Source organism: Aquarana catesbeiana, linkage group LG01, assembly GCF_042186555.1.
Source record: "Aquarana catesbeiana isolate 2022-GZ linkage group LG01, ASM4218655v1, whole genome shotgun sequence".
Classification (NCBI taxonomy): Eukaryota; Metazoa; Chordata; class Amphibia; order Anura; family Ranidae; genus Aquarana; species Aquarana catesbeiana.
The window spans coordinates 655,975,607-656,001,515 of NC_133324.1; the positions used below are offsets into that span (position 1 = coordinate 655,975,607).

At 42.0% G+C, this 25,909-nt stretch overlaps 1 protein-coding gene across 1 annotated transcript in view; it reads left to right on the forward strand.

Moving 5' to 3' along the window:
* BANK1 (B cell scaffold protein with ankyrin repeats 1) overlaps positions 1-25,909 on the forward strand; it is a 437,320-nt gene that overhangs the window by 278,758 nt on the left and 132,653 nt on the right. Inside the window, exon 8 of the mRNA XM_073601593.1 lies at positions 14,943-15,033. Coding sequence (XP_073457694.1) covers positions 14,943-15,033 — 91 coding nt within the window. The remainder of the gene's footprint in view (positions 1-14,942; positions 15,034-25,909) is intronic.

Sequence of the window (25,909 nt, forward strand, 5' to 3'; positions counted from 1 at the left end):
CAAGCACTTCCTGTAAACACAATGTCAACTGTTTCCTATTTTTGCTGCTGTGTTGTCACTTGTCACCCTGTCACATACTCCCTTGGTGGGAACAACAAGCAGCTGTTTCAACACACATTGACCTGCCATTGTCACTATCAGGAAGATCGTAAATAGCAATAATGTGTGGCTAACACTGATACAAGTTCACATAGAAAGGAAGTAGCTAAAAAAAAGCATACGGAATTCAGCACCACTGAGATAAATATATTATGTTGGTTAAAACTCAGATTATTACCTCTGTATGACCTAGCCTGTTTGACTCCACCTAAGGCCAAAATTAGCCTCTCCAACAGGTTCTTCAGTCAACTTACAGAACAGTTGTAAATTTTACTGTAACATCAGTCCTTTCTTTTCAAGGTCAGAGCGGCAAAAGGTTCAAATTGTAATATCACTGCTACAAGGGAGCCCACAGGCATGTGCCTTCCACCTTGAACCTTTGCATCCAGCCTTACCTTCAGTGGACACTTTTTTCAAGACTCTTATGAGGACCCTGATTGGGTATCCACTGCTGAGACTGCTTACTGCAACCTTCGCCAGGGGAAAAAGACAGCAGAATCTTACTGCATACATCCCTCAGTCTGGTTGGAATGACCCTGCTCTCCACAGTCATTTTCAGATATGACTATCCAAGGCTAGAATGGACTCTTTAGTAAATCGGCAATTTCCCTCCAAGCTATCTGACTTGCCATTCACATTGACCACTGGCTAAGGTAAAGGTATTGTGAAAAACTCTTTCTGACCAAGCAGTAATTCTGCCATCAGCTTCACTTACCTCTACCTAGGGCTTACCAGGTACCAAGACACCCATGCAGATTGGATCCACAGACCTCTTTGTTGAAGAAAGACTGTATTGCAGAACACAGAGCCACGTCCTGTGTTTTTTCCCCCAAATTTACAGGGAATTGTAGGTGGTTGCAAAGAGGCCACATCTGTCTCTGACTATTGTCTTCTGCTTCCTGCTACCATTGTCTCCCCTTCAGAGCCATTTTACAGATCAGCCCTCATTAAGAACAAATTCACACCAGCCACTGCATTACAATGCAGTGGTTGGTGTGCCGTGCAATTCGGTGGGATCAGCGCAGAGCCAATGTGCCAATCTCGCCCCAATGCACTATTTATTTATTTTTTTCTAATTAACTTTATTGAATTACTGACCGTGACCAGAGAAGGGGCGGGGAGCCGCCCAGCCGCTCTGGAGCTGACATAGGGAGAAGAGAGATGAGCGGGCTCCGGCACATACAGCCCACAGCTTGCCTCTCCCCTGTCACACTCAACTGGCCAGGAGAGCAAGCAGGGAATCAGCTGCACCCACTAGGGCCGCTACAGGGGACGAACGTCTGCAGGCAAAGTGGGCTCAAGAGCAGATGCTTTGGGGCTCCCCAACAATGATTGGGAACTGAGCAACTGTCCCTTTTGCCCCGTGGTAAAGACGGCCCTGATTGACCCCTGTTACTAGACATGCTCAGATGTTATAAAAAAGTGAATGAGTGACCTCCACTAGCAACCTTCTAGTGAATTGGCCGCTCACCTTAGGAAAAGACCATACAGTCAGATAATCCAGACTCTGGACACTTCCACCAGATGTAATCAGTGTCACCAGCGGTCCCTCTGATGTAACTATCCACACTTTTCTCCAGCAGTCCCCCTGATGGGGCTATCTGGGTCCTTTCTTCATGCTTCTCCTTTACTTGCAGTTTATGTTGTGCACATATGGACAGGTATTACAGCTGTACTGATAACATTTCTGCCCCTCTTCCATGATCAGCACATTCCCTCTCGTTGGAAAGAACAACAACATGCTTAGGGAGCCGGCTCCCTAGTGCCCAGAATCTGGAAACCAGTTTTTTATTTAAAAAAAGCGTTATCTGACTGTATGGTCTTTTCCTAAGGTTGGTAGCTAATTCACTAGAAGGTGGCTGGTGGAGGTCACTCATTCACTTTTTTATAACATTTGAGCATGTCTGGTAACAAAGGCCAATTGATTGTGACTGAAGCCCCTGCATGTTTTTTGGACTATCACGTTATATATTTGATATGGTTTTTGAAACAAACTTTTTGAATACAATTTCCTTTGGATTTATTTTTAAGTATTAACATCGCCCATTCAAAAGAACATTTTGTAGTATTATAAGTTTTGTTTTTTTATTATTTTTTTAAAAATTTTATTTCATGGTATAGTATTTCACTGTTAATTGGTGTAGAAGGGTTCTGAACGAGCGCACCATTCACACATTCATTATACAAGAATGTATTCAGGAAAGCCCCAGAACAGGGCTTCATATACCCTTAACACTCCACCAGCAGGGCCTGGGTTGTTTTTTTGTGCAAAAGAAATAAAAAAGCCTCAGTCAGATATTAATTACTGTTCCCAATCAGTATTTACTACCACTCGTTACTAGACTGTTCTCTTAATTTTAGGGTGGTAACATTTTCATCAAACTTGATCTCAGAGGTACTTGTAACTTTCTTTTGAAATGGCTCATGTATAATGTATACAACCTATTACAGAGAAACTATAATTTACAAAAAAAATGCTGTTTAAATTGCTGGTAAATGACAGTTTCCAGCTACTTCCTTCTGTTTTTAATAAAAGTGGCCTGGAATTCTTTCTTTCTATACCGGACCCTTTTCCTAGATGAGGTCTGGTATAATTATAAATCTTAATATGGAGCCCCACACAAAAGTGATGCTCAGATCTTCAGGCATGGCTATGTACTTGATCTTCCTGACATCTTGGCATGCAGTTTGTGTTCCGATTTTGGAGAGCTCTCTGTAATTAAATCGACATTTAGCTATCCTGATCCTCGGTCTACCATCCAGAGATTAACTGGCAGATAGAAAGGACTTATAATACAATAGAAACATTTTTTTGCTGTCAGCTATGTGATGATCAGCCAGAATTGTATGATCTACTACCACAGGCTGCAATCTCATTTAACAACTGCCTCAATGCTCCTAGTGGGTACTCCGCATTGTTCTGTGTATATGATCTCCATCCCTGTGTGTGCTCATTTTATCAACGGTACTTCCTTTACAGACAGTGTGAGTTCAGGGATACGCACCCACATGGATGTCAAATGGTCAATTGTCAGTTGTGTCTGTGCAGCTGTTGTATCCCAATTGACATACATGAGACTGGCTGCCTGTGGATGCACGGAACACCAGTGCATCCCTTTTAGGCAAAGCACAGCCAACACACAGGTGCACGTTTAAGTACGCCCATGTGAACTAGGCCCAATAAGCAAATTCCTGTTTACTTTGAATACCCAATGTGCAGATGGAGTATTTGAACAGGAATCTACTTTTTACATGATCCGAAAAACTGATAAATTGTGTGAAGATTCCCAATTCCCTTAGTAAACTAGCCTCCTTGTCTTCTATGTAGTTTTTTGTATCCATCCCATCATTTAACCATTTATTGTAACGTGTGTCACTGAAGAAGTTGGCTAACTATGTAGCCTAGATTCTACAGACTTCACGTTTACAGCCTAATTTAAATTTACAATGAATTTTTGGGCAACATTTGTCAATAATTATTCGGTAAGGTTCTGCACCACGATTTCCTTTGCATTAGATATCTAAACAAAAAATCCTAAGAGACAAAAGTTTATGCATGACTTCCACAAGCTCGAATATGCCAAAAGAATGCTTGTCTTCTTCATTATTGCAGATAAAATGTTACAGAAAAACTGGAGAATCCCTTTAAATTCTATTTTCAATAATCAAGCCACACAGTTACTGCAGAATAATGCAGTGTTTGAGGCTGCAGCAGTTACTGTTTCACTTCAAACCATCTATAAATCAAGCTCGCAAAAGCTTTCATGAGCACACTAATTTAATCAGTTGGTAGATGGGTATGTGCTGTGTTAAATTGAAGAAGGGATAGAGCCATTTGAGGACACTTGATAAGCACTACCTTTGCCTCTGGCTACAGTGGAGCAGCTGTCTTCACTCAGGAAATGTGTGCAATTTAATTGTACATACCTACAGCATTATTATCTGTGTACTATGTGGATCTTTAGCTATACTGTTGCAGTGCTCCTTTATATGAAAAAAGTAAGGCAAACAGTTTCACAATATTGTTTTATCAATTAAACAGACCCAATATGATTCGGTTTTGAAAAAAGGAATGCATACATTTCATTTCTGTTTTATATATGCTTTGAGCAGAAGATATGGAGGTTGATTTACTAAAACTGGAGAGCATAAAATCTGTTGCAGCTGTGCATTGTAGCCAATGAGCTTCTAACTTCAGCTTGTTCAATTAAGATATGACAATAAAACCTAGAAGATCATTGGTTTCTATTCAGAGCTGAACCAGATTTTGCACTCTCCAGTTTTAGTAAATCAAACCCCAATGTTTATTGATTCAGCCTTTCGGTATACATTTTCATTTTAATTACAATAATTCAATTGTTTATAGGGTTTTTCAAAAGAAATACATATGTAACTCGTAATAGATTATGTTATACATCCAGTTGTAAGGCTAGTAGCTATTTGAACAATAAGAAGAAGGCTATACTCTAGGCTTATGCCGCGTACACATGATCGGAAATTCCGCCAGCAAAACTCCGATGAGAGCTTTTTTTTTACGGGAAATGCGACCGCGTGTATGCTCCATCGGTCTTTTGCTGGTGAAATTCCAGTCAGCAAAAGATTGAGAGCATGTTCTCTATTTTTCAGTCGGGAAAAGTTCCTATCCGAAAATACGGTCGCCTGTACAAATTCCAACGCATGCTCGGAAACAATTCAACGCATGCTCGGAAGCATTGAACTCCATTTTCTCGGCTCGTCATAGTGTTGTACATCACCGCGTTCTTGACGGTCGAAAGTTCAGAGAACTTTTGTGTGACAGTGTGTATGCAAGGCAAGCTTGAGCGGAATTCCGTCGGAAAAACCATCCAAGTTTTTTCCGACGGAAAATTTGCTCGTGCGTATGCAAGGCAAGCTTGAGCGGAATTCCATTGGAAAAACCATCCAAGTTTTTTCCACTGGAAAATCCGCTTGTGTGTACAGGGCATTACAGTGATTTCTAAAGACTTCAGCTGCCTTTTTCATGATTTTGTTACAGCTTGTTCCTTGTTGTTAAAATTCTTGGCCAACATTGCTTAAGGCATGGCATATTACAAAGCCTGCAATTGGGCTGATCTTCAAAGGCCTCATGCATACAGGTGTATGAATTTATGCTCCAATTTTGCTGGATTTTTTTCTGCCAGAACCGTGCCGAAGAAATGCCTATAATGTTGCGTATGTATGCACGTTTATGCATGTATGGCGTTGAGCATAACTACATTCTACTGGCCAGAATATTAATTTATTCTGACCATTGGAATAAATGTACGCCTAGGCCGGGTTCACATATGTGTGAATTGGATGCGGCTTTCTTCGCATCCAATTTGCATGACATGCGAGTGTGAGCGGCTTGCCACGGTCCACATTCCAAAAGGATCCTGTGCATCTTAAGGTCTGGTTCAGGTGCAAATTCAGGCAGAAATTTGAACCTGAATCTCACCTAAACAGGTGAATAGGGATGCATCGGACCCCGTGCTGGGAACCATGGCCACACATATGTGAAACCAGCCTTATATGTGCGCATTTATGCGCATTGTCAAGCATTTTTCATGTAAATTATGCTCACTCCTCTCCAAATGCATCTTTGGCGCCTTTTTATGCTTCTAAATGCTGCTCTTAAAATATTGAGCTAAACACCTGATGTGCATGGACACATAGGTTTATTTATTACCAGTACTTACAGTATCTCACAAAAGTGAGTACACCCCTCACATTTTTGTAAATATTTTATCATATCTTTTCATGTGACAACACTGAAAAAAATGCTACAATGTAAAGTAGTGAGTGTACAGCATGTATATCAGTGTAAATTTGCTGTCCCCTCAAAATAACTCAATACGCAGCCATCACTGTCTAAACCGCTGGCAACAAAATTGAGTACACCCCTAAGTGAAAATGTCTAAATTGGTCCAAAAATTTCAATATTTTGTGTGGCCACCATTATTTTCCAGCACTGCCTTAACCCTCTTGGGCATGGAGTTCAGCGGCCGAAAAGTGTTAAAGCCGCCCACATAGCACTGCTGCAGCGGTGCTATGCCAGCGGTTTAGCGGCGCTGCCCCATTGTTTTCAATTCATTCATGGTTCCTTCAATGAACCAAGTGCCAGCAGCACTCATGTAGCCCCAGACCATGACACTCCCACTACCATGCTTGACTGTAGGCAAGACACACTTGTCTTTGTATTCCTCACCTGGTTGCCCCCCACACACACTTGACACCATCTGAACCAAATAAGTTTATCTTGGTCTCATCAGACCACAGGACATGGTTCCAGTATTCCATGGCTTTAGTCTGCTTGTCTTCAGCAAACTGTTTGCAGGCTTTCTTGTGCATCATCTTTAGAAGAGGCTCCCTTTTGGGACGACAGCCATGCAGACCATTTAATGCAGTGTGTGGCGTATTGTCTGAGCACTGACAGGCTGACCCCCCACCCCTTCAACCTCTGCAGCAAAGCTGGCAGCACTCATACGTCTATTTCCCAAAGACAACCTCTGGATATGACGCTGAGCACATGCACTCAGCTTCTTCTGTCGACCATGGCGGGGCCTGTTCCAAGTGGAACCTGTCCTGTTAAACCGCTGTATGGTCTTGGCCACCATGCTGCGGCTCAGTTTCAGGGTCTTGGCAATCTTCCTATAGCCTAGGCCATCTTTATGTAGAACAACAATTCTTTTTTGAGATCCTCAGAGAGTTCTTTGCCATGAGATACCATGTTGAACTTCCAGTGACCAGTATGAGAGAGTGAGAGCAATAACACACCTGCCCCCCATTTACACCTGATACCTTTTAACACTAACAAGTCACATAACACCGGGAAGGGAAAATGGCTAATTGGGCCCAATTTGGACATTTTCACTCAGGGGTGTACTCACTTACTGTATTTATCCACTTTTTGGTTTCTATATGATATGTGCTGACAGATGAATCTTTTTTGTCAATTGGAATCCAGGCCCTATTTTTCAACAGGGCAGTCATCACTGTCATGATTCATGTATCATCTCTATCATAAATCAGTTGCTGAAAATATAGATTTGATAAACAGTTGTGCTAATATTATGTGACATAGAGAATTTCAGCTACCATAATTTTATTCAATGGGTCTTCTGGTTTCTGGTTTAAAGTGCGTTTTCATGTAATAAATGTATAGCATGTGTGCACAAAATAAAAAAATGGTTTTGGCAGCAAAAGTGTTGAAAGATGCTGGGGAATGTGTATTACCTTCTTTCCCAAGCTGAAGTTGGGCTTTAAAAAAAGACTAAAACCACCTTCATTTCTTCTCTTCCATTGACCCCAATACATTTTGCCAAAACAGCAGGATGTTAGGTATTCAGTTCTCCCAGGATGCAGAGACAAGGCACAGTGATGTCACAATTTTAATCCCAAACGCTATATCATTTATAGACAGGTTAGAAGTTCATGGTTCTAAACTGAACAAAAAACAAACTTCCTTTAGCTAGCCTGACTGAGCCAAATCCTCCTTTATTTATGTTGCACGTTCTCCCCATTCCAGACACCATCATATACTGTGGGAGGGTTCCAACAACAGAGGCAGTCTTGTCAATCCAGAAAGTAGTGAGCAGGATTAGGTGCTTGTGAATCAGCAATAACAATTCCAATAGCCAGCCCCCCTGCAACATCGCATTCCACTGTACTGCAAATGGGCATATCTTACATGACAGTAACAACTCTGGAATGAGAAGCAGTGCAGCATCGTTGCCACACCATCACAGAAAGCTGCATTGGATACTTCACTGGCAAGGTCCAACAGATCAACATGGGACTTTGCAGAGAGACCAAGTGGAGACTGTAATTTCTGATGCTAGTTTGCTATCCATTTACAGACTGAATGTTCCAAGCATCTTAAAATGTATGTAAACAAAAAATACATTTTTAGCATTGTGAAATATGTCTCAGTGTATACAATATAACATTTGACCAAAGATGGTGATGTCCATATATGTGCAGTGACTTCACTCAGAGATCACACCCCTTTGCTTATATTATGGTGACAGGGAGCTGGAGATGACATTTGGTGGCAGGCAGCAGAGGTTTTTTTCGGATGACAGGTCGGCAGCTGTCGGGCATCATGATTGATGTGGGTCTGCTTTGCTGAACAAAATGATTTATGTTAAATTTGCATTGTGGGGCCTTTTAAAAGCACTTCTCAAAATGTGTGTGTGTTTATTTACTATGTACTTTTTTGTGAATGCGTAAGGGTGCTCATTCAAGTAGGGGAAGTATTATCTGGGCCCCCCCCCCCCTTGTTTTAATAGGGCTTCAAATTTCTGATAAGCCTTCCACTCACAGTTCCCCTCAACCACTGGGCCAGGGTTGTGGGTAAGAAACCCTTGTTCTCATCAACATTGCTAGGGGGGCTTTGTGTGATTCAGAGAGGAATGGGGCACATGCTTATCCCCCTTTCCTGGCCATGCAAGCTGAATGCTCAAGAAAATGTCTGGTATGGAATTTGATTTTGTTTCTTGCCTGGGGCACCCCCTTAAAATGCATACCTTGAATGATTTGGTATGGAGTTTGGGCGGAACCCCACAATGTTCTTTTTTGTCTTTGATGGGTTCCCCCTTAAGTTTCATATCAAACCTAATGGGCCTGGTAGGGATGAGGCCGATGTTCGAGTAGAACGTAAGTTCGATCCGAACATCGGGTGTTCGCCCGTTCGCCGAATTTAGAACATTATGGGACGTCCGTGGAAAGTTTGAGTGCCCGCGGAACACCCTATAATGAACTGCGAGACCGTCAATGCACTATGAGATCATGCATTTACGACTGCTGATTGGCCAAAGCATGCACCTGACCTGCAAGCTTTTGGCCAATCACAGGGTGCCTTTGGCCAATCATGGCTCAGGGGGCTGAGTCCACGCCCCATACTATGTAACGTTGCTTACATGGCAGCCATACATAGTGTTATGAATGAAAGCAGAAAAAGGACATTTAAAGGAAAAATCTAATTTAAAACTGCTCACAGCTGTAATGTACTGCAGGGTCCCGGCAATATACATAAAAATCATTGAAAAAAATGGCGTGAGTCCCCCCCAGTCCATTATCAGTCCCTTTGAGTCTGGTATGGATATTAAGGGGAACCCTGCTCCAATTTTTTTAAAAATCCATACCAGGCCCTTCAGGTCTGGTATGGTATTTAAGGGGAGACCCATGCCAAAATTTATTTAAAATGGGGTGCGGGTTCCCCTCAAAATCCATACCAGACCCTTATCTGAGCACGCAACCTGGCAGGCCGCAGGAAAAGGGGAGGACGAGAGAGCGCCCCCCCCTTCTGAACCATACCAGGCCACATGCCCTCAACATGATGTAAATGGGTGACCCTGCCCCCTCTGACGTTATGTGACATCACATGATGTCAGAAGGGGCGGGATCATCCGCTTACATCACCGGGTGGCCCCGCCCTCAGCTATATAAGAGCTGTCAGTGCAGAGAGGGTGCAGTTGTGGGACGCCTCCCATCGAGGCAGAGTTTTTCATTTTTTTTTCTCAGGTCGTCGGACAAGTCCTTAACCTCCCTGGCGGTATGATTATTTTGGATTTTAGGTGCTGAAAGCGGTACAATTATTTTGCATGGAAATTTGGCGTTTTATATTGTAGGCCTGTAATTCTTAACAATAACACACTTAAATCTGTCCAAACAAGAGTCTAGTAGATATCCCAGGTATGATGAAGTTTGAAACACAAAAACATAAATTATAATATAATAAATAAATATAAATCATTTTAAAAAATCATAATATAATATTAATAAAATTAATTTCTCCATAAATCACTATCGCTCAATTCTGCAAGTGTTCTAATTTACTATCGCTGTTTTCTAGCTGGTCTAAAGCCACTTTTGACGTAAAGGGACACTTTTTGGTTGCTATGCACAATCTCCAGTTTCCAGGCAGAAAGAACAGTATATATAACATAAAACTGCATGCAGGGCATGGGCCAAAGCACTGGGGACAAAAGGAAAGTGAAATGATTTCATACAGTACTGTAATCTGTAAGATTACAGTACTGTATGTGTTATGATTTTTACAATTTTTTGAATTTGCCGCCAGGCTCCGCCCCCATGCGTCGCGACGCTCGTAGGGAACGGAGCCCGGCACGGAGAGGCTTCGGAGGAGACAGAGCCTGCAGACACAGCGGGGGACATCGCAGGATCCTGGGGACAAGGTAAGGAGGCACCAGGATCCTGAAATGCAATCCCGAGTGTGGCTCGGGGTTACCGCTAATGGGACTGAATTTTAACCCCGAGCCACACTCGGGAAAACCGTCAGGGAGGCTGCTAAAGGACTTGTCCCAAACTGTCTCCTGTCATTTTAACTTTTTTGACACTTTTTTTGGTGTAGGGGTACCCAATTCCCATTCACATGGGGGGGGCTGGCATCTGGGGGTCCCCTTGTCAAAGGGGGCTTCCAAATTCTGATAAGCCCCCCGCCCGCAGACCCCGATAACCACCGGGCAAGGGTTGTGGGGAAGAGGCCCTTGCCCCCATCAACATGGGGCCAAGGTGTTTTTGGGGGACCCCAAAGCACCCTCCCCATGTTGAGGGCATGTGGCCTGGTACAGTTCAGGAGGGGGGGCACTCGTCCGCCCCCCCTTTTCCTGCGGCCTGTCAGGTTGCATGCTCGGATAAGGGTCTGGTATGGATTTTGGGGGGCCCCCACGCCATTTTTTTTATTTTGGCATAGGGGTTCCCCTTAAAATCCATACCAGACCTGAAGGGCCGATCCGACAATATATTACAGCCATGAGGCGTTTTAAATGACATTTTTTCCTTTAGAAATGTCATTTTGCTGTGGTACTGTTCTAAACATGGGAAAGTGCTACTTTACAGACAGACAGACTCCCCCAGGCACGATATTTAAATCAATATTTAATTTTTATTGTTTCACTTTAAGCATTATTAAAACCACTGCTCCTGAAAAAATGGCCGTTTTTAAAACTTTTTTTTGCATTGATACATGTCCCCTGGGGCAGGACCTGGGTCCCCAAACACTTTTTATGCCAATAACATGCATATAAGCCTTTAAAATAACCCCTTTTATTTTTCATATTTGTGTCCCATAGACTTTAACCACTTAAGCCCAGGGCCATTTGGCTGCCTAAAGACCAGAGGACTTTTTACAATTTGGCACTGTGCTGCTTTAACTGGTAATTGCGCGATCATGCAATGTTGTACCCAAACGAAAAATTAATGTCTTTTTTTCCCCACAAATAGAACTTTCTTTTGATGGTATTTGATTGTTTCTGCGATTTTTATTTTTTGCGATATAAACGGAAAAAGACCAAAAAATTTGAAAAAAAATGATATTGTCTACTTTTTGTTATAAGAAAAATCCAATAAACTCAATTTTAGTCATGCATTTAGGCCAAAATGTATTCAGCCACATGTCTTTGGTAAAAAAAAGTAAAAAAAGTAAAAAAAAAGCGTATATTTATTGGTTTGCGCAAAAGTTATAGCGTCTACAAACTAGGGTACGTTTTCTGGAATTTACACAGCTTTTAGTTTATGACTGCCTATCTAATTTCTTGAGGTGCTAAAATAGCAGGGCAGTACAAACCTCCCCAAATTACCCCATTTTGGAAATTAGACACCCCAAGGAAATTGCTGAGAGGCATGTTAAGCCCTTTGAATATTTACTAAGTTGTCACTAAATGATATATTGCTCCCCACATGCCATGGTTATATGTGCAATTGCACCCCAAAATACATTCTGCTGCTTCTCCTGAGTACGAGGATACCACATGTGTGGGACTTTTTGGGAGCCTAGCCGCATACCAGGCCCTGAAAACCAAGCACCGCCTTCAGGATTTCTAAGGACGTAAATTTTTGATTTCACTCCTCACTACCTATCATAGTTTTGAAAGCCATAAAATGCAAGGATGGCACAACCCCCCCCCCCCCCCCCCCAAATGACCCCATTTTGGAAAGTAGACACCCCAAGCTATTTGCTGAGAGGCATGTTGAGTCCATGGAATATTTTATATTTTGTCAAAAGTTGCGGGAAAATTACAAACTTTTTTTTTTTGCACAAAGTTGTCACTAAATTATTATTATTATTATTCATGATTATATAGCGCCAACAGTTTACGCAGCGCTTTACAATATACAGTAAAAGGGAGACAATACAGTTATAATACAATAAAATACAAGAGGATTAAGAGGGCCCTGCTCAGAAGAGCTTACAATCTAATAGGGTGGGGCAGGTGGTACACAAGGTTGTAACTGTGGGGAATGAGCTGGTGGAAGTGGTAGGAGATTAGTTGAAGACGTGATAGGCTTTCCTGAAGAGATGAGTTTTCAGGGATCGCCTGAAGGTAGCAAGAGTAGGGGATAGCCGGATAGATGGAGGTATATTGCTTACACATGCCATGGGCATATGTGGAATTTCACCCCAAAATACATCCTGCTGCTTCTCCTGAGTACCAGGATACCACATGTGTGGGACTTTTTGGGAGCCTAGCCACGTACGGGGCCCCGAAAACCAAGCACTGCCTTCGGGATTTCTAAGGGCGTAAATTTTTGATTTCACTCCTCACTGCCTATCACAGTTTCGGAGGCCATGGAATGCCCAGATGGCACAACCCCCCCCCCCCCAAATGACCCCATGCAGCCTGTGGGCTGAACGAAAAAAAGAGTTTGATCAGTGGGTATGCCCACCATTAGAATACCATTAGCATACCATTAGAATACCTCCCTTCATCCACCCACTTCTAATGATGGGCATACATGCACCATTTTGTTTTTAACTGTGGTGGTGAAATCACCTCCTCCAGCGATGGAGTCACGGCTTTATGTATCGTGGGAGCAAACGCTGTTGCTGTCAGGATAAGTAAATCAGTGCTGCAGCTGAATATCCTAAAAAATATATGCTGAAGCATGGGGGCATCAGCCTCAAAAGTTAAGAGCAAATGGCTCCTCCACCCCTGCTGCCCCCAAGGCTTTGGCATATATGCTCTTTTTTTTAACTGTGGCAGTACTGGTAATCTGACACTGCCTGGGGCGATGCAGACCCTGACTGACACTAAAACCTAACTGATATCACCCACCGGGCAATCAGGGTGTTAAACCTTTATTGGGTAATAAACGGCAGGTATAAAAAAACAAAAACACAAACTAACTAACCAGTGTCACCCGTAACACTTATACGGTGATCACTGGTGAAAGGGTTAACTAGGGGGCAATCAGGGGGTTAAAACCTTTATTAGGTAGTATATGGGGGTACCTGACACTATAAAAAGCTGACGTGAACCTAAATACTTACCTGACTACTTAGCGTCACCTGTGACACTAATACGGCGATCACTGGTGACAGGGGATGAAAGGGTTAACTAGGAGGCAATCAGGGGGTTAAAACCTTTATTCGGTAGTATATGGGGGTACCTGACGCTATAAAAAGCTGTTGGTGAACCTAAATAACTAAATAACGGCGATCAGAAAAATGATTGATTAGTGACACTGGTGACAGGGGGTGAAAGGGTTAACTGGGGGGTGATCAAGGGGTTAAACCTTTATTAGGGGGGATTAGGGGGTACCCTAGACCTAAAGGGGCCTACCACTAATTGCCCTAACACTTATAACAGTCACAAAATTACACCAATGCAGTGATCAGTGAAAAATTAAAACTGCTATTGGTGTCACTGTGACAGGGGGTGCAGGGGGGGTGACCGGGGGGTGATTGGGGGGTGATTTATGTGCGTATGTGTACTTGTGTTAGTGTGCTGTTGGTGCAAACTCACATTGATGTCTTCTCTCCTCGGGAGCCGGAACGAAAAGGCTCCACCAGGAGAGATGACATCACTTCCTCTGCTTCTGTTTACATTTCAGAAGCAGAGGAAGCTTCCCAATCGTCAGGAGCGATCGTGAGGGAGAGGCCATGAATCAGTAGCGTCCCCCTCAGGACGATCGCTTCTGCAATGATGCCGACTGCCTCAGGCACCGGGGGGGGCGCGATAGCGCCCCCTGCCCGTGAGAGGGGAGTAACGTACCCATACGTTACTCTGTCTGCCAGTGCCATTCTGCCGATGTATATCGTTGTGAGGCGGTCGGCAAGTAGTTAACGATGTCTGTGTGTTCGCACAAATTTTATGCCTGTTCGTAAGTTCTGGTGCGAACCGAACCAGGGGGGTGTACAGCTCATCCCTAGGGCCTGTTATGAATTTTGGGGGGCTCCATGCCATTTTGTTTTTTGGACTCTTCCCTATGCCGAGAGGGGATAAGCAGGTGCCAGATCCATAACAAACAGAAAGAAGCTGTCACATTTAAATGTGGTAAGAATACCACAGCTAAACGTTTTACACTGCAGATGGAGGAAACTATTATGCACATATTATGCATTACGTTAAGTCATTCGCAAAGCAATTTTTTGTATAAACCCCTCAGTGTTTACCTGCACTTGAATTAAAACCAAGGGAATGTTCAACTCAACCTGCTTACAAAGATATCACTGACCAATATTTTCAAAGGACCAGAGAAATTAGCAAAACATTGGGTATGTTACCATGGTGGGCCATGACATGGTACTTTTTCACTGTGGCAATTGGTTGATCTAAAGTTACCATAAGTAAAATATGAGGATTAGCAGTCTGAATATATGGCTGATAAAAAGTAAACAAAGGACCACTTCAAATGATATTTTAATAAATGTATTATAAATGGGTCTTGTTATTTTTAAAATGTAATTTGAAATGTTTTATGGACATTCAGATTAGTGAATAAATAATGACCTCCTGCCTTTGTGCTTGTATTTACAAGGAGTCTAGCTTTAAAATGCTTTATTTCTGCTGGTGACTATTATGCTCCCTGTTATTTTCTAGACTAAAGTGAAAGCTAATCACAGAGATATAGCCAGAGAAGAAGAGAAGTCAGAGTTCGAAGATGTTTATGTAGACATGGTCAAGGGTGCAGGTAAATAGCATTTCTTTTCTATGTATTATTTGTCTGATTGCTTTACCTTGAAATAAAGAAAATACTTTTATTTTCATGCCTTTCCATCATAGTTCTTAAATTCTGGCAGCACCTCTAAAGGTTATTGATAGCTTCACTGTGTTAGGAAAATGTCAACAATCTTAAAAGATGGTAAGAAAATGTTTGCTGCAGTAGTGTAAAGCTGACAGCTTTTAAATAACTGCAGTGTGTCACGTCCACAGTTTTGTTCTTAGAAAACCTAAAACAGAATTATTAAAAAAAAAATATATATATATATATATATATATATATATATATATTGATATGACTGATTTCTGATTGGGACTCTAAAACAAAGTTAATACTGCAGCTGCAGTTCACAGGACTCAATCACTGTGTTTAACCACTTCCATACCGGGCATTTTCACCCCCTTCCTGCCCAAGCCAATTTTCAGCTTTCAGCGCTGTCGCACTTTGAATAACAATTGTGCAGTCATACTACACTGTACCCAAATGAAATTTTTATCATTTTTTCCCCACTAATAGAGCTTTCTTTTGGTGGTATTTGATCACCCCTGCATTTTTTATTTCTTGTGCTATAAACAAAACAAGAGTGACAAGTTTGAAAAAACACAATATTTTTTACTTTTTGCTATAATAAATATCCAAATTTTTTTTTTTAAACAAATTTTTTCCTCATTTTAGGCCGATACGTATTCTTCTACATATTTTTGGTAAAAAATATCGCAATAAGCGTATATTTATTGGTTTGCGCAAAAGTTATAGCGTCTACAAAATAAGGGGATAGATTTATAGCATTTTTATTATTTTTTTTTTTTTTTACTAGTAATGGCGGCGATCTGCGATTTTTATCATGACTGCTATATTGCGGCGGACACATCAGACAATTTTGACACATTTTTGGGACCATTCACATTGGAGGAGGGGGCGCTGTATGGGTTAATGTGTTGCTAGGGAGTGATTCTAACTGTGGGGGGAGGGGATTCACAAGGGGAAGAGACCGATCGGTGTTCCTCCGTACAAGGAACACACCATCGGTCTACTCCCATCAGTACAGGACGTGGATCTGTGTGTTTACACACACAGATCCACGGTCCTGCTCGGTTACCGGGCACGCGCACTGGGACCCGAGCGATGCAGTGGGCGCGCGTGCGCGCCCCCTGGGCTGCCTGGAAGGCTGTGCTGTCATATGACGGTGGCCCAGAACTGTCATCATATGACGGGCAGCAAGTGGTTAAAATGTCCGTTCAGTGAAAATGTATTATTACATGTTATTTTATACATAGATAAGAAAGGGGTGGTGTGAGATGTTATTAAAAACTAACAAATAGAAATATGTTATTAAAAGCTAACAAATAGAAATATATTATTAAAAACTAGCGAATAGAACAATTGCAAAAGTAAAACCTTGAGAAGGGAGGGGGGAGTAGAGAGCGTTTAGGAGGAGAAGTGTCTGTGTGTTAGGTGAAGGTTACAGAACACATTTCAACAGTGAGAACAAAATGGAGTCTCTTGTGCTTAAATGAACAGTACAGTGAATGTCCATGTCATTTCCCCCCTTTTGTTTATTTGACACCATTCTTCTCCGCGTTACATTCAGGCGATTGCTGGTAACTCCTGTTACATTGGCGCAGAGAGACGGTGTCCTGTTCAGCTCTCTCCTAGCTTTCTCACAATAATGGGTTCATCAGGGCTGGTGGACCATTTGTTGGTACAGCGGGTAGTCACACAGAGGCATAGCCTGATGAGGAAGTAAATAACAAATATGAGAAATAGGAACATCACAATGTAAGCGCCTAGTTTCTGAAACCATGTTGCTATGCCATATAAAAAATCACCAAAACCTCCTAAACCCTGAAAGGGATTCCAATCATCTTTAGCAATATCTCTGGCCTTATTCTGTAGTTCTCTTATCTTAGCAAGATGCCCTTTAATAATGTCCTCATTATCAGAAATGTATATACAACAGTCAGTGCGAAATACCTTACACATCCCACCTTGAGCTGCAGTGAGATAATTTAGCGTTAATCTGTGCTCTAATACTACTTTTTTAAGCTATTTCTTCATTTAATAAACCTATATCAGTGGTAGTAAGGTTAATAATCTCATCTACAATTCTAGTGTAATTATTTAGTCTTTTCATTGCTTCAATTCCCCATCCTGTCCAGGAAGGGAACCATGACCATGCCATGTCACCTTCAGTGAACAGCTCTCTTTTGAACACTAAAGGGTATTCTGGACTTTGATCTGGTCGCACTGTATCTTTGCGAACAGCCAAAGCAGGTACTAACTTCCCAATAAAACATGTACCTGTAACATTAGTAGGAAGTTAGGCGTAAGCTTTATTTCCACACATATAATATAACACTCTACGTATGGACGGTATGCCTGCTCCTAAAAAACTGGAAGCAATAACATGGAATCTCAGGTAACCGATATTTTCACATATTGGGAACTGTGAGCAATTTGTACTATAAAGGGTTCTATTTAGTTCTGGATCTGGGATATAATAATATTGACCATAGTTTCCTCCATAAACGGTAATTTTTGCTCCGGTGCAATCTGAATTGCCCAACCGTGTACATTTAGTGTTAAATGGGCATGTAATGTTTAATCAAATCTGTGGAGTGTTTATCTGTTTTGAAACCATCAAAGTTACTGATCTCTGCTCATTAGCTATGGAGACTACGTGTGAGCCATTTATTCTGGTCCTGTTTAGATCAGTGAAATTGAGAGGCATTGCTATTATGGGTATTGTTCCTGTTTGGGGATGTAAGTGAGAACACACCCAGCAGTTACTAGCGTTGCTATGGGTTGCATAAAATTTTAACATTTGGATGAAAGGGTAATTTTTCAATGTCTCAGTTCTCACAAACAACAAAAAGAAAAGAAACATTATCATCATTTTTTCAAAGGATATCATCACTTCAGGATTTTCTTGCAGTGACTGGCGTGAATCCAGGTGGGCTTTCCTTCCAACTTGACAGCAGAACCAGTTGTCAAAAGCACCAAATGTGGTCCATCAAATTTTGGTTCTAGCGGCTTTCTGACGTGTCGCTTGACCACCACCCAGTCACCTGGTTGGATTCTGTGAATATCTGAAACAGAATCTGGGTCGGGGATAGATTTATAAACACCTTCATGTATTTTATTCAATGTTCTTTGCAAAATCTGAACATATTCTAACAGATTGGAGTGAGAAGCCTGCAACTGTTGGGGAAAATATAGCCCTGTTTTGGGTGGCCCTCCAAATAAAATCTCATAGGGGGACAGCCCATGTGGTTGTTTAGGGGTATTTCGTACAGAATATAGGGCTAATGGCAAAGCTTCCACCCATCCTTTTCCTGTATCTGCTTTAATTTTTGCACATCTGTTTTTCAAAATTCCATTAAGTCTCTCAACTTTACCACTACTTTGTGGATGATAAGGTGTATGGAAAGCTTGCTGTATGTGAAGGGCTTCCATTACCTCTTTCATTACTTCCCCAGTAAAATGGGTTCCTCTGTCACTCTCAATAGTTTCAGGAACTCCATATCTACAAACTATTTCATTCAAAATTTTCTTTGCTGTTGTTTTTGCATTTGCTTTAGCTACTGGCCAGCTCTCGGGCCAACCTGAGAACATGTCAACACACACTAAAGCGAACTCGTAGGTGCCTATTCTGGGCATCTGAATGTAGTCTATTTGAATTCTTTGGAAAGGGAAATCTGGCTTAGGAGAATGCTTTTGGGGAACATGGACAGGCCTCCCTGCATTGTACAGAGCACAAGTGAGACATGAAGCACAAAACCTGGCTGCAAATGCACTAAATCCAGGTGCTATCCAATAGCAGTCAGTAAGTGTCACCATCGCGCCCTTAGCAAGATGACTGACGCCATGTGCCAGTTGTGCTAAAACTGGGTACAAACTCCTGGGTAGACACCACCTGTTGTCAGCGCTCCACAGGCCCTGCTGATTTTGGGTAGCATTACATTTGGTCCACTTATCCTTCTCTTCATCAGGGGCCTGGTTCTGCAACTAAATTAGAGTTTCTACATCCCACTGTTCTTGATGAGGGGAATCTGTCCCCGCTACCTAGGTGACCCCTACAGTGGGTGTGACTCCAAATGCCATAAGGGCAGCATCCTTTGCCGCTTGGTCCGCTAAAGCATTTCCTCTGGCTGTCATGTCATTTCCCCTTGCATGCCCTTTTACCTTCAAGATGGCAACTTCTGCTGGTTTCTGAAAAGCCTCAAATAGCCGCTCTATGAGTTTTGCATGTCTCACTGGCTTCCCTGCACTAGTCAGAAAGTTCCGTGCTTTCCGGATAGGCCCAAAATCGTGGGCTATTCCAAATGCATATCTGCTATCAGTGTAAATGTTTCCCCTTTGATTCTCTAAGAGATTACATGCTTTGATTACAGCACACAACTCCGCTTCCTGTGCTGACATCTGGGGTTTCAATGCTGATGTAAAACGGTGTCTGTAGTCTTTACAGCAAAACCTGTGTGTGGCTGACCATCATCAGTGTAAAATCTGGAACCATCTACGAATAAGTGTGTATCACAATCTGATAAAGGCTCATCTTTTGCTGGTGTGACAGAGGCCCTTTCTACCTCCATAAGAGCCATACAATTATAAGAAAAACTCTCAGGTTCTACATCAGTACCATTTGTTGCATCTTCCTCATCAATTATAGGAAGAAGAGTAGCCTGATTTAAAGTAACACATCGTTTGATTGTTAAATTCGATGGAGCAAAAACAGCAGACTGGTACTTGTCAAATCTACTGGCAGACACGTCTGGTATTTACTTGATTCATGATTTCCTGTACTACATGTGGCACATACAGGATCAGAGCAGAATCTAGTACAAGCTCTGTTACTTTATCTAGCAGCAAAATGCAGGCTGCTATATCTCGCATACAACTGGGGGAGCCTTTGATGACAGGGTCTAATGAGGCTGATACATACATCACAGGCCTCTGTTTGTCTCCATGTAGCTGGGTGAGTACACCTGCAGCAAATCCATTGACTTCATGACAGAACAACGAGAACGTCTTAGTATAGTCAGGAAGTCCAATGGCGGGAGCTTCAGACAAAATTTTAATAAGCTCTTCATCTGCAATTCATTGTCCCATGTGAGTTTGAAAGGGTTTCTAGTGGTAGCCTCATATAGAGGAGACATAAGTTCTGATGCATTTGGAATCCAGTCCCTACAATATCCCACTAACCCCAGGAAGGCATGTAGTTGCCGTACATTTCTTGGCTTTTCAAAGTTTTGTAGAGTTTTAACTCGATCTGGGGTTAGGTGACGGATTCCATGTGAAATGCAGTGACCCAGGAAGATCACTTTCTCTTGGCAGTATAGTAGCTTATCTTTGCTAACTTTGTTGTTACTGTTATAGAGAAACATGAGAAGGCTTACTGTTTCTCTGCTACAAATGTCCTATGTATCAGAACAAATAAGCAAATTGTCTATGTACTGAAGCAAAACTGTGTTTGGGTGTGAGGGGGACCATTGGTCCAATACTTGCTTTAACGCAATATTATATTCAGAGGGGCTACTCACACAGCCTTTGGGCAATCTTGTCCATGCTAACTTTTGGGCATCATGGATAAATGAAAAAAGGTGCCAGTAATCTGGGTGCAGGGGCACCGAAAAGAAAGCATTTGCAAGATCAATCACTGTAAAGCAGGTGCTGGAGGCAGGTATTCCACTTAGTAAAGTGTGGGGGTTGGGCACGATCGAGGTATCTGCCTCTATTATATTGTTAATGGCTCTCAAATCATGCACCATGCGATATGTCACCTGCCCACCCTTCTTGTCTGGCTTCTTTGCAATTGGGAACAGGGGTGTATTGACTTGGGACTTAATTGGTACAACAACCCGTACTGCTTTCAGTTGAGTGATTTGATCCTTTATTACCTCAGTCCGAGCAATACTCAGTGGGTACTGTTTAATCTGTGGGAGATGGGCTCCTGGTTTAATTTTTATCATGACTGGGGTGCAATCCAGCAGACCTACATCATATTTGCTGGTGGCCCATAATTCAGCGGGAATCACTTTTAATTCTGGTGGAAATGGCTGAGTGGAATCCTGGATTAAAAATACTCCACAGGCAGAATTTAAAACTTCTCCTGAAGGACTACTGACCACTTGGACTCCTGTAGGAGTGTAGTCTATGTTTGCTAAAATTTGGTTCAAAATGTCAGCTCCCAAAAGATTGGTAGGAACTGTGTCTGAAACTAACACTTTAGTGACAATTTTTGTTTGCTGTCCTAGCCTGAGTTTAAGGGGCTTGGACTCAACCAAATCAGTAGAGGTCCCGGTTAGGCCAACACCAGAGATAACATTTGTAGATAATAATCCTGGAGGTAAGTCCTCTATATTAAAAACACTTCAGCTTGCACCAGTATCAATTAAACAGGTTAATTCTGTTTCTCCTCCAGGATAGGGGAGTTCTTGTAAAAATACTTTTACTCTGGCCTCGGGACCATTGTCTCCCCTATTTAACATGATTGGTACTGGCATGCCATTTTCCTATGCCTGATCCACTGCTTTTGGCAGAGAACTGGGATCATCATGAGGTGCCTCTAAGCTCTTTTCCAGTCTACGGTCAGGAAGATGGCAGAATTTGGCTATGTGTCCTTCCCCATCAAAATTGTAGCATATAATTGGTCCTCGATTGCCATGATTTCTGAAATTACCTTTGCCTCTTCCTCTTCCTCTCTGCTTCCCCATGTACACAACCTTGGGTTTGCTGTCTTTTTGGTTAATCCTGTTTTCTATGAATAACAGGATGGCAGGACGTCTCGAATAGACATATTGCCTGCCTCAGGCCTTGCTGTGAACAACTTTTCTTTCAACTGGGGTATTAAACCATCAAGAAACCTTTGTTTCACCAGTTGTGTAGATAGACTTGCAGTTTCTCCGGCCTTCTCTTCCTCTATTTTATTTTCAAATATTTTTATTAATTTTGTATAAAGAGCGTTATATAAACATGTAAAAGTTTACAAAGCGGACATACAAGTCTTCATTAATTTTCATAACCATATACATAGTAGGGAGGTAATGTGAGGGTAGCACTTTTAGTTTTTTCCTCAGTATAAGATCTCCTTAACGGTTTACCCTATAGCTACATACCCGGAGCAGATATAAAGATAAGAGGTTATATCTAAATAAAGAGAATCTGAGCTGTATCTTGAGTTACCCCAGAAGAGCCTTCCCGCCTACTCAATACCCGAGTTAGACTAACCGGAGCGTCCCGCACACCCCACCCCAATGGGAACTTTCTGTAGGAGTGTGCGGGGACCCCCCGTGTCCAGTCCCCGAGACCTAGTAACAGAAGTTTGAACTCTTGCGGGAGGCAAAATAGGGGAAGCCCCCTTGCACTTAACACCTTCCCCAGTATGTAATATAATCAGTATCTGCTTAAAGACTATTGATCATCCGGTGGGCGGGTAAGGTCCACCGGAGAAGTTCCTTAGATGAGAAATTCAAGATCCTCTTCCTCTATTTTAATGCCTGCTTCCTCAGCCATATTGCTTAACCGCCTCCAATAAGCCCCTGCTGCTTCCTCTTTCCCTTGCTTAGCATTCATAAATTCAGCATGTCTGGTTTGTCCATATATTTGGGGCAATTTTTCCTTCAGTTTCTCACAAACCTCCTGTCCACTAACCATCTTACCTAGATTTTTGACGTCTACACCACATTCTTTAAGTATATAGCCAGACATGTTGCTTCCCACTGCTTTAATAAGAAGCTGATGAATGTCAGTAGCAGAAGCCTCATATGCTTCCTGTGCAGCGCTAAGTTTGTTTGCAAACCCAATTGGATTCTTTCTAGGAGCTCCCAATCCCTCTAATATGGCTCTCATATCTTGGGGACTAAAAGGTACATGCTATTTAATTTGAGACTTACTGTCAACAGCATTACCTTCAAAAACCAATTGGGTTCTGACAGGATAAACTGCAACAGATTGCTCTATGCCAGGGGCAGAAGGGCTGGCATCTCCCTTCCTTCTCTCTTCATCTTGCTGCCACAATTTGGAAATTATGGTTGCTACAGAAGTTCAGACTCTATCTCTCTTTCTCTGGCCAAAGCCTTAAGTTCAGAGAGATCTAGTTTTGCATATGTGCCTTTTGATTTATGCCAGTCATCTGTTTCTAGGATACGAGCCAAAATCCTCTTTGTAGGTTGATATGGGGCTGTTAAACCTCTGCTCTCTACTATATTGCATAGCTCATCTTTTGTGTGTTCCATGTAATCTAATTCTTTTGCTTTTGTGGATGGACCCCTTAAAGCCAAACTGGCAGCCACATAAGGTAGGGGGTCCTCCTCTACAGAGTCTTCTGGCCAAATGTAGTAAATTTGGGCAGTACTTTTATTAAATATCTCCATCAAGCCAGTTTAATTTGCTACTTTAGCTTCTGTCTCCCATGTGCAAGCTATTCTCCACGTTCCTTCACTGCACAGTAGTGGGCCATAATCGTGCAGAAAAGTTTGCCATACTTTTAAATCAAAAGTCCCTTCAGATTTTAAAGGTTTAGCTGTTCCCTTTGTCTATTCTACCCATTTATCTAGGGGCTCAGTATAGGCAGAACCGTACCTTCTGTTCATATATTCTCTAGCGCTCATCTTGCGCTGGGCATTTTCCGAAGGCCTCTCTCCCTTCATTCCCTTAAATAATTTAATGCCCATAATGAATGGCCAGTCTTCTCTACTTGTGCCTATACCCTCTTGCCTCTAAAACAAATAGTACAGCAAATCTGCAGATTTACAAGAATAGTCTCCACTTATCTACGTGGATAGAAGGGGTTTATGACAATAGACAAAACACTCATTAAGAGACCCTCCTCGTCTCTTCTCTTCTCTGTGAGTTTTATCTGACCCTACCATGCGCCTCTGACCCAGGTCACCCACAAGGAGTCAACGCAGGGAACTGCAGAGGATTTTCCCTATCCACACACAGTCCAACCTGTGAAGGGGGACACAAACACATTCACACACACACGTTACCCAACCAGAAAGGTCCGAGAGTGGTCTGGTTTCCTTGAGAACCGACAGATAGGATACATAGGAAAAGGCAGAAATATAGCAAGCTTAAGGGCAGCTTACCTAGAAGGCATTTGAGGTCTGCGTTTCCCGATGATCCTGATCGAAGCGCGGTTCCTTCTGGAGACTCTGCCAAACTCCTGTTATGACTCGCCAAGCTGATATGACTGATTTCTGATTGGGACTCTAAAACAAAGTTAATACTGCAGCTGCAGGAACAGATTCACAGGACTCAATCACTGTGTTTAAAATGTCCATTCAGTGAAAATGTATTATTACATGTTATTTTATACATAGATAAGAAAGGGGTGGTGTGAGATGTTATTAAAAACTAACAAATAGAAATATGTTATTAAAAGCTAACAAATAGAAATATATTATTAAAAACTAGCGAATAGAACAATTGCAAAAGTAAAACCTTGAGAAGGGAGGGGGGAGTAGAGAGCGTTTAGTAGGAGAAGTGTCTGTGTGTTAGGTGAAGGTTACAGAACACATTTCAACAGTGAGAACAAAATGGAGTCTCTTGTGCTTAAATGAACAGTACAGTGAATGTCCATGTTATATATATATATATATATATATATATATATATATATATATATATATTCACAAAATGACTGTAGACATGCTCATTTTTTCTCACAGTAAAGGTAAAGTAACTAATTTGTGGTAATTTTATAATAAAAGTATTTAAAAAGATTTGCTAAATTTGTTTAAAATTTGCAAAATATGAATCATAGCTTTTTCTTTATCTTTTCGTTATAACACCCGCCATGCTCACATATTACTGCAATGATATGATATACTTTTAAGCATACAAAATACTAGCTAAACACACCCTATACTTGGGAAAAGAGTTGAGCACTTTTAAAGCAAATATTTATTTTATTGCAGCCTAAAAATTCTGCTACTGCATCTAACACTCCACTTTCCCCAGACTGGCAAAGTTGCTGTCCAAAGGTGCCCATGTGCTCCTTCATTCAGTGCAGGTATTCCAACACAGGAGGGAGTTTATTTACTAAAACTGGAGAGTGCAAAATCTGGTGCAGCTGTGCATGATAACCAATCAGCTTCTAACTTCAGCTTGCTCAATTAAGCCTTGACAAAACAACCTAGAAGCTAATTGTTTTCTATGCAGAGCTGCACCAGCTTTTGCACGCTCCAGTTTTAGTAAATCAATCCTGAGGCATGTTACTGGCCAGATCACCAGGTGAAAACAGAGGGGAAAATGCCAAAAAAAACAAATTCAGCCACCACATCTAATGACGGGTAAGCTGCAATTAATTACATTTTTGCTTTTGGTTTTAGTACTGCTTTAAATCAGGATAAGATATAGGTCCCATAGGGCCATGGTCCATCTCTGTGCCACTAGCATAATAAAATACAGTACATACTGTAGAAATATAAATCTGGAGTCAATGTTAAAGTAAAAGAGCTAATAACTTGCTTTAAACAATAGGGAAGACCTCTATTTTGCCTTAAAGTGGTTGGAAAGTATCATGTTTTTAAAAGAACAAATGTTATACTTACCTGCTCTGTGCAATAGAATGACACAAAGCAGATCTGATCCTCTTCTTTCTCCCATGCTGGCACTCCTGGCTCCTTCTCTTCTTGGTGTGGCACCATAGGAGGCCACTTCCTATTGTGGCACACTTGCGGGCTCGATCCTGAACTGCGCAGCCTGCGTCCATAGACATAGCTCTGCCTTGCCCTTGCTTCCTCATCACAGGATTGGACTGACTGGAAAAGCCTGTGAGAGCAGGGAGAGCTGCTACAGTTGTGTACTGGATCGAGTGAGAGCTCAGACAAGTATGGGGGAG